The sequence below is a fragment of the Nymphalis io genome, chromosome 7 (genome assembly GCF_905147045.1).
Source record: "Nymphalis io chromosome 7, ilAglIoxx1.1, whole genome shotgun sequence".
Taxonomy (NCBI): domain Eukaryota; kingdom Metazoa; phylum Arthropoda; class Insecta; order Lepidoptera; family Nymphalidae; genus Nymphalis; species Nymphalis io.
In genome coordinates, this window is record NC_065894.1 from 10,719,234 (window position 1) to 10,729,989 (window position 10,756).

General features: G+C 31.5%; 1 protein-coding gene across 2 annotated transcripts; it reads right to left on the reverse strand.

Moving 5' to 3' along the window:
* Nucleotides 1-4,837: 4,837 nt before the first annotated feature.
* LOC126769547 (uncharacterized) lies at nucleotides 4,838-8,354 on the reverse strand. 2 transcript variants are annotated; one of them, XM_050488411.1, is made up of 5 exons: nucleotides 8,253-8,354; nucleotides 7,706-7,792; nucleotides 7,112-7,297; nucleotides 6,063-6,192; nucleotides 4,838-4,975 (listed from the first exon to the last, which is right to left on the reverse strand). In XM_050488411.1, the coding sequence occupies exons 1-5, from the start codon at nucleotides 8,253-8,255 to the stop codon at nucleotides 4,905-4,907; spliced, it is 477 nt and encodes a 158-aa protein (XP_050344368.1). In that variant the 5' UTR covers nucleotides 8,256-8,354; the 3' UTR covers nucleotides 4,838-4,904. The 2 variants fall into 2 exon arrangements, with proteins under 2 accessions (XP_050344368.1, XP_050344369.1); XM_050488412.1 differs by having other exon boundaries at nucleotides 8,156-8,258.
* Nucleotides 8,355-10,756: the final 2,402 nt, after the last annotated feature.

Genomic DNA, 10,756 nt, shown 5'->3' on the forward strand with positions numbered 1-10,756 from the left:
TAAATATACATTGTATAGAAATTGAGTACATTCATTATAAATGGATAGGGTATAGAGTCTATAAACATCGAAGGTTACTAGATATGTAACTAGATATAGTGATTAATTAGAAAATCTCTGTAGAAATAACCACCTAGTTACTATTCGCCTAATTAAAAAATATATATTTAATTTTCGAATGCTCAAAATAATAATAAGTAAAAAGAAATCGATTTCAATCGTCTAAATTAAATTTCAATCAATCTGAACGAACAAAGATCAATTAAATAAAAGTGATTTATAACTTTTTTTTTTTGTTTTAATTTTTATATTTCAATTCGAATCGTGCGAACACGCTATTTAAACGAATAAAATCGAATTATTACCATTGGACTGATACGATAATTTTTATAGTTTACTGTTTAGCAACTAGGAATTTTCCATTTATTAACAAACAACTCTTTCGTATAACCGAGGCATATTGTTTTTATCGATAACGTAAACAAACAAATTTAATTTTAAACGTTCGATACAAACGGCACTATACATTGATATATAAAAAAGGTTTTTTTTTATATATATATCAATGGCTCTGTAACAATGATTACAATTTCTACTTTTGAACGTTAAAACAAACATTAAGATCCAGTTACACCAGCGTTTTGTTATATTTATTTAGATAAGTGAATGGAATTTAAAACGCCAATATATGTCATATTTGATAAAATTTATAAACACATTACAAATTAATTACATTTACATATAATAATGAATAGATTAACAGTAACGTACGTGTAATGTTATATTTTAAATTGTCAACATACGACTTACCAATGCAGTACTTTTTGATTAGCAATTTAAGTTTAAAAATGAAACGCTTCTAATTCGGAACTCATAATATACTCGTATATCATTGAAAGCATGCGTCCTTTTTTTTTAAATTGAAAAAATTTGAAAAATATCCTATTTTTTTAAATAAAGGCAACGCCAGTAAAAAGTTTTTATTAAAACAGCATAAGCCCACTTTTTACAGAGCAGTGTATATACAACATACAAATGATATTATCAAGTTATTGTCTTTAGAACCATTAGCGGTACCCACCTTAAAAGTATTGTATCGGAAAATTTTACTTATATTTTATTTTTAATTACATTTGTATTATATTTTATTATAAACTCTATTTAAATATATAAATCTTTACACAGTAAAATATTGTTTAAGCTCCGTGTATCAGAATATCATTAATCACAAATGGCATGATTCTGTTATATTATCTGTATAAATAAATTATTTATTAACTTTTTAATTTAAAGATTTTTCGCCCAAATATTCGTAAATTTAACCATAAAACATGCGTTGCCAAAATTGATAAATATGATTGGTTCAAAACTGGAATATAGTTATAAGGTACATTAAACATATAAATAATTGTTACTCTCTTAATTACAATTCTCAGTTAAATAACAATATTATGTATAGCGTGAAATTATATATCTTTTAGTTGAATATCATAATTAAGATTTTTTTTTTATATATTTTGATTTTAGAGCGGCGAATCGTATCTCATTCGTGTAATCTTGAAAACCGATATGTTTGTCTGATATGCTGTTTTGACGCGTAGGTATGTCCTTTGAATTTTACGGTTTTAAAGTCAATTTCGCAAATCACTCTCTGACGTTTCACGATCATGTTCTGCGATGTGTTTCGTTTTTTTTTCTTCGTGTTCTTACAGATAACAGTATAGCTATTGACATCCTTAAATTCCATTCACTTCTCTTTACAAGGACAGGAACAGACAACACTATGAGCTAATTAAAGCGAAGGACGTTTTATTGTCGTAATTCATATAATTGGTGCCTACACAGTTACTGAATTATACTATTAATTACCTATACGTGTTCACTGCCTACAATTTACTAGAATAACTTTGGGACCGTTAACAATATAAAATATTTAATAAAATACGGATCCAATCTAATTAATATTACATAAAACGTATTTGATATAAACACATACTTATATCAAACGTCAACTTCGAAAAATTATATTCACGAAAACAAACAACCGTTTCAAAAATAGAACGTATCCAAGATGGCGTCGTTTAAAAATATATATAATAAGTATATTAAAAAGGAACATCTTAAACCGTGACATTTTTATATACGTAACTGTGTAAATGCATTTAAAACCATAAATTGGAACTATATTCTAAAAATATCCATGAAGTACACTTCACATATATGATATCAGATGTTGTAGGTTCGATTAGGTTAATCTTGTAAGCGTGTTTTGTGGGTGAACTCAGAATTATCTACATATATAAAATATATTTTTATGTTAGAACAAGAAACACGCAGTTCTGTCTTTTAAGCGCCGACCCTTGGTTAGAGTGAGAGGAGCGATCGCTCTGGCCAACTCTAATCTAGCAAGGCGCGCGAAAATGTCAAAAACAATTTCCAGATATACATAATCGTTGTTTGATTTTTATAAATATTTATATAAAATTAACTGAGATGCAATTTATGTGAAGTGAAAACGTCGACCAAAGGGTGCTAAAAGAATGAACAACAGCAATCTCGTTCAACCCTGATCAAGGGTGAAGTGGCCATGGCCTGAAGTCCCAGAAGACACGCTTACAGAAATAGAACTAGCCTAATATAACCTACAGCTGGTATCTATAGACGAAAGTATTTTTAACCGTATTTCGGGTCAAATGTAAATTTGACTAAGAAAATGATAAGACTGTATTATCAATTTATATAAATTTTAAGTATCTTTTATAAAAATAAATATTCGTTTTTTTTTTATATAATATTCTTATATGAAATGTTGTGTTATAAAGATTTAAATTTTGAACTAAATATAATGGATTAGTTTCTGTTTCTTATAACTGTGAAAATATATTTGTGTATGTGTTATTCATTAAATAGTATCATTTATAAATATAACATATGTTAAAAATATAAATAAATATTAACAATTAAATGTTCATTAATTTCAATTAATTCAAATTTTTAATATGTCATCTTTAAAAATATTATAATACGTTAAATATGAATATATAATTTATAAACGTATAAAAAACAGAAACATATTATATAAAATATATTCTTGACGTTATCAGAGATGCCGCACATTGATGATTTTTAATCCTTTTTAAACAACCATAAGAGATGACGAGTAATTACGAGTGATGAATGATTCAGGGCAAATATAAGAGTAAGAACGTTAATCAATTTGCTTACATAGACATAATATACCATTGCGTTTGTTTCATCTCGGTCTAAGCAGTGAAAGAAATCATCGCCTGGTAACCAGTAATATATTTGAATGAAATTTGTCAGTTGTCAGATATATTCACTTCAACGAAGCGAGATGGAATGAAAACTTCAAATCGTACCCTTTAACAGGAGAGCTGGTCTTGGCCCTGCAACTTCACAAACAACTAACGTCCCTGATATAATACCCGCGATTTAGCTTTAATAATTATTTTCTCCCGTTTTCTCGTTGTTATGATAGCGTAATGCAATAGGAAAATAAAAATCACCGATGTACGGTAACTCTCGTAACGCTCAACGTTAATAATTCATGTCAACTAATCTATATTTTATGGAAGACAAACTCATGATCTGAAGAAAATGAAGTTCATTGTCATCACAATGAATCTAGTAGTTTGGTAATTTTGGCACAGATAATTCAATATTAAAAAAAAAAACAATAAACAATATTAATACGCACATTATACACAATTATTTCTTCATAAGGAGTTATTTTATGCTGTATTATTTACGCAATTCAGAATACGCAACGGGATTTAAAAAAAAAATCGATTATATTCATGTCAACTGACCCCCAACAAATGCACTTCTAATCGCGATCAAGCGAAGTAAAAGAAAAATAGAATTCAAAAAAAAAAAAAAACATTGCACGCCACTCAACTCTCTCCCTTTGTTGTGAAAGCATGTGAAATCTACTCAAATGAAGTGAGATAAAAAGATAGTGTATTATAATCTAGACACTAAACATTTTATGATATAAAAGTTTAATTTCACTTGGGACTATAGTGGAGTGTATTATATTTGAATTTCAAAATTATTTTTAAATACTATGATTCGTAATCTTTGCTAGACGCTGCGTAGGGTAAAAATACGGTGACTGTAAATCAAAGCTGCGTAAGCTTTCAGATAGATTTCATGATCAATGATAAAAATTATAATATTTTATTTGTTTATAATTAGTCCCATATATATATATATATATATATATATTCTCGTTTTATATAAATGTTAAATTTTACCTTTTTTAGTGCGATTTATATGGAATTACGATTATTGTCACTAGACGGCGCTGTTTTCATTCTATACAAATCGCAGTTAACTTCAACGCAGCCGCGCTAACGAATAAGTGAAAGAACTAACAATTTTGTATTAGACCTGTCCATTTCTTGGGATCAGTGAGGATGCCAATAACCCATTGTTTGTTTTTTTTTTTGTGACAATGAACCTCCTTTCTATATTACAAAAGTTAGTTATGATTACAACTATGATATGATTATTCCATCGTGTAATGTTAAATACAACGCAATTTCACAACCACTATTAAAACTGTAAGCGATATGAGATATTGTATTTTTTTAATAAAAACTTTTTATTGTAATACTCGTTTGTATAATGAAAAAATATCATTAAATATAAGTTTTAATTGAATATTTCAAAGTATTAATCATTTGATTTGATAAAATAAATATAAAAGTTATATTTGGATTCAAAAATCATTAACAATACAATATGTATACATCTTTAAATATGATATATATTTTATAAATATAATATTAAAAAAACGTCATACCATTATTTACCAGCGGGTGTGGGATTCGTGTTTCCTTCATCATAATGATACAAGGAAACAAAATAACGTTAAAATTTTACAAAACACCGTCTTCGTTGATTGATATCAAATAACTTCGAATCACCACGATATAGTAGAAATTCTCGGCTGGAAATAAAATACTTAATTATAAGTTTTTTAACTACTTCAGCTCAAAGCTCAAAAAACGATTAAACAACTATTTTGATGTGTAAACATCTTAGCGCTCGGTAGTCGATACACAATAGGCGATCCAAATAGCTAACTGAGAGTTCAAGCGTCAACATGAACCTCAATGAAGTCAACATAAGATTTTGAGCGTCAGATAGCGTCAGCGTAAGATTTGTACACTTACAATAGTAAGTGCGTTAATGTGTGAGTGAGTTCGGTATTTGTTTACAGATCAATTCTCGTGAGTACCTTAGCAGTCATACCATTTTGTTATTGTAATTTAACTTAGTTTGAAATTTTATCTTATTATTAACTTTTCGATTTTTAAGACGAAGTTTTTCCAAAACTTTACATAAAATTCCTCGATAAATAATTTACGAATGATGCCGAAAACGGTTGAGGCATGAGCCATATTGTATAAATAGTAAAGTTTTGTTTTAAATTAATCGTATTACTTTAAATAAAATTTAATTATAATAATATCGTCCTTCGGACCGATTTCGGCTACGGCGGCCAATCCCAAGAGAGATTAGCCAACTGCGCAGGAGATATTATAATGCACAAGTTTGTGCGCAAACACAGGTGCACTCTCTCTATTCCCCAACTCTTATAATCCGATGGGACGGCAATCCGACTCGACCGGGAAGAGTTCGAGTGCAGGACCAATGGCTTTACGTGCTTTCCGAGGTGCGCGAGTGGACACACTTCCAAATTTCAGACTCCAGGATGCTACTGAGAAATTTTGACAGAAAAACCCAATAACTTTTATTGGCCCGACCTGGGAATTGAACCCAGGACCTCCGGGTCTGCGGCTTTACATCTACTAGACCAACGAGGCAGTTAGTAGAAATACAATTTATTATTTTATTAAACATATAAAACCGTTTATCAAATAAGTATGCATATAATAACAATATACTAGGTGTACCTAATCATCAACCGAAGCAGTCATGTGAACACACCTCATCACCATACCAGCGAGTTAACCAAAATGAAACATATATATAATAGTATAACAATTAAAATAATTTATAAGACAACATACCAAGGAATAATATCTGGGCGATGACATGCCCAGCGCCCATGTGGAACAGCGACTTCAGGAAACCGATGATGAAAAGCACCAGGAACACGATCCAAAAGATGCAGTACTTCTTCATAATACCACATCTCTCCTTCAATAACATAATTATTATTAAGCTAAATGCACGTATAATTATTTTGTATACAATTATATAAAAATATATTCTGGTCTGGCGCTTGGCAACGAATTTCTACTCATAGTTCTACTCTTCCGAATATACTTTATCTGAACATAAAACTCTTCAAACCTTTTTTATGTTATAGGTAGGCCCATAAGTGGTCACCACCGCCCATATAAATTGTTAATGTTAATATGAAATATTAACCATTACTTACATCGACAATGCCTCACTAACCTTGCTAACTAAAAAATGTTATATTCATACTGTCTGCAGTTACACTGGCTCACTCACCCTTCAAACCGGAACACAACAATACTAAGTATTGCTATTTAGCGGTAAAAGATCTGACGAGTGGGTGGTACTTAATCAGACGGGCTAAAGCCCTACCATTTATATAAGCAAAGAGTGTATATCGTTGGTCGATTGCGAGTTCAAGCCCAAGAAAGCCACATAGTTTCTGTGTGCATAATTTGTGTTCACAATTTATCTCATGCACAGCGGTGAAGGTAAATATCGTAAGGAAAACTGCATGTGTCAAATAAAATTCAGCCACAGTGTATCCACCAAACTACATTGTAGCAACGTGGTGTTGTTATATGATGAGAAAGCTCGGAAGCGAAACAATTACTGGCTGTTATTTATTATGAGGTAAATACAATCAATCAATATCTGTAAAACCATTTATCAAATTGACGACGCCATAATTACATTAAGAAGTTATTGTTTTTATCTTCAATCAATCCTAAGCATTAAAATAAATATGTTTTATAGCAAGGCTACTTAACCATTAGCGAATATTTCGTTACAGAATATATTATTATAGAGCAAGAATTATACACTTTAATTCATACGGAAAAAAATTTAAAAGTGACTTGTATAAAAAACCTACCTTATACACAGCCCATACGAAGATCAAATCCAGCAGGAACTTAAGGAAAAGCAGTACGACAAGAAGGACAACGATGGTGTAGACCACGGAGGACATGCCATCCATGTCGTCCTTCTTGGACTCAGCGGCACTCTTTATATCCACCGCGAATGTTATCAGTATCACCGCTAGTACGAAAGTCAGGATCTGCAAGAGGAGGTAAGAGGATATATTGTGGCCGTATCTTTGAACTTTGTAGTATTTTGACTGAAAATTCCGCACTGATATGTAAGTATTCGATTTCTTCTTTTATTGGACACCTAGAAACGCTTTTTTTCTGCACTTTCCAAGGTTGGCTGGCGAAGAATGACTTCAGCATTCTGCCTATTGTTAATATATATGCTAATATTATGAATGCGAAAGTAACTCTGCCTATCTGTTAACCTTTCACGGTGAGTACACTGAACCGATTTTGATTAAATTTGGTATGAAGCAAGCTTGGGCCCCGAGGAAGGACACCACCAACACCCCCCCCCCCCTTACCGAACATGCGGGCGAACACTAGTAATTTATTTATTTAACAATAAATGAAATATTGTATATGAAAAAAATTACCGAATTTATGATCCCCATGACGATACATCCTGTTCTCAGGTCGAAGATAAAGCAGAACTTGTCCAGCACTGGGAGCTCCATTCTGGCCTGCAATATATTACTTTATATATTCAATAACTACTTCTTCTAAATATATAATATGGGGTACTAAATCATGATGTAAATGGTTAAATTTAAATGGTGTTCCTATTTGGTTGGTAACAAATCAAATCGATTGAAAAGAGGCGCAGAGTAATTATATTATTACCGTTGTAAAACACTTTGCTTACGATTCTAGTTTTTTTTATTATATATTAGATTAAATAAAAACTCTGTAGTGCCCTATTATGAAAATAAATCTGACCTTGGTTGAATTTCTAGGAATAGCAAAAAAAAATAATCAAAACTACGATTGCACATAAAACTAAAATTTCTATAACAATTACACTAAAAATAAAACATATAATTTACCTTAGTTATCCTTTAATTTAAAATCACTTAATAAAACAATAACCTCATAACTATTTAACATTCAATAATAAACACATAAATCCTCACAGAAACTCACCATTTCCTAATGAATAATTGATTATTGCACAAAACTTTTCGTTATACCCACAATATTAACGCGAAAGTAAACGAATCAGGTACGAGACATCTTGATAAAACACCCAGCTCCCATTGTGGAGAAACGGTTTCAGTTTGTACGGACAAGTTTGATTGAAATAAGGAGAAACATTAAGGAGACGCTCTTCACGTTACAGGTGTATTTATTATTGTAAAAAAATGAATATTTGAAATATTATTTTTGAGGGCTTTATGCTTAGAAAAGCGAAAAGGTCAGTGGGCAGACCACCCCTTTGGTCAAATGATTTTAGAAATGGCGGGTGCTCAATGGATGCGCTTAGCACAGGACCGGCAGAATTGGCGCGCGAATGAGGAGGCCTGCGTCCAGCAGTGGATTAATGAGGGTTGATCATATGATAATGATGATTGTAAATATAAACATATTACAATCTAAGCTGCCTAGTCGTCCCAGAGACTAGTTTAGCTAAGGGTAGATTCGAATCTAGTGAAAAAAAACACGTCCAGCCATTAGTTAAACGCCTGAACCCTTACCCGTCATGTCGGATTACCGCCCCTTCGCATTATGATAGTGAGGCGGTTGAGACTTCACTTTTGTTTAAGCACATACTTGAGTACTATAAAAAGATATACTTAGGATGCCATTACTGAAATCGATCAGGACATTATGACGATGATACTATATGTTATGTGAATACATAGTGTTTTTACTTTACATGACTTGCAACTAAAAAAAATGCTGCTCTGTTTGGAGACGTTCTGGCGTTTTTTATAGTACATACAGTGACTGAAACCGAAATAAACCAGTTTACTATAGATATCGTGTCTAGAACACTCGTATAAGCGTTAAAAGTGTTTTTTTTCATATATTTTTTTACCAACTAGTTCATAGTAAAATATGACGTTGCATTACTAAAAACTCAAAAACCTCCTCAAACTGATTTGTCTGTACCTCTTTTATAAAATAATATAATTATAAAATCATTCAATTTATGCACAAAAATGTTATTCAAATACTTAATTCCATTATTGACTGAGCTGACTTCCCCTTAACGGAGGCTGCACAGTCCTGCGCAGAACACCGCGTCGATCGATCCTGACCCGATATATACCTACTCCTACCACACATTTAATTATAAGCGTCCACATCTCTATACATGTAACCTGTAACACGTACCTGGATTATTTACTTAAGAATAAGAAAAATATAATCTAAGTCCCTTAATTGTTTGGACATTGTATGGCTTGTTATGTTATCAATTAATAATTCCATTAATTGCTTAAAACCTCATTTTTTCTTAAATATTGTAGAAACACAATACCTAAAAGTACAGCTACTGTCATAAACTTTTATAATGATAACAGTATTAATAGGAGATTAAATAGATAAAGTAATGATAAATATTATACTTACGTGATTTTATTCACAATTCATTTTGATAACATGCTCCTTAAGTTACTTACTAATCTAATACTATTTTATTAAAAAATATATTGAAGAAATATATAAACGCTGCTTTAGATAAAATGTTAACAAAATGCCATGAAAGTATGATTAGAAGACTATTTCAGACGCGACATGAAACCTTTGTATTTTCATAATAACCTTCGTATTTTTCAAGAACATATACGGTCATATTAATTATATAAAACTATTATATTTTTATATAATACAAAAGTTATAACATATTTTTTCAGCTAGGAGACACGTCGACGCGTCGCTTAATCAAGTTTAATTAGCCAGATTGGGACAAACGATGCAATAAATCGTGTCCAACTGTCTTTCACAAGTCCTTGAGTTTTACGGGAGTTACAAGACTTAATACCTCCTTCACCCTTATATCACCGGACAACTAGGCCCCGTTATAGAGTCTTACGTCACCAATATCCACATATTCCACCGAGCGTTTTGCTTAATCATATCTCATAGGTACGATCAAATTGGGAATGACCTTCCAGCGACTGTGCTTCATGATCATTATAATCTTAGCACATTGAAGAGAGAATAAGCATCTTCTAGGAAAGTGCGCTTTGTCTTGCAGCAGCTGTATCGTCAGGTAACTATAATATATTACATTCATATTCTATTACTTTAAAACTTTGGACTTTAAAACTAATTTAGATGCTACAGCTATTTTTTGTTCGTTCGTTACTATCTTAAAACGCCAGAGATTTAAAAATAATATATTCTTTTCTTTAACGCTGGAAAAACGCATTACGCGTTTCCCCCACGAGAACAGTGGGGGGTATGTGGGGCTCGCCAGTGTCCAAGGCGCCGAGTGCGCCCCGAACATTGGAATACCCACTAAAAAACCAGCGGTACCCTTTCCGTCTTAACGAGGAGCGCAACGGGATCGCTTTCACATGATACCGTGAAAAAAAAAATATCATGGGTTAACTCCCTAATCGTTTTGTATAACTGGAAATATAATAGTTTTTATGAAGTAAAATTATATATCATATTATATAATTACAGGGCCGAGATGG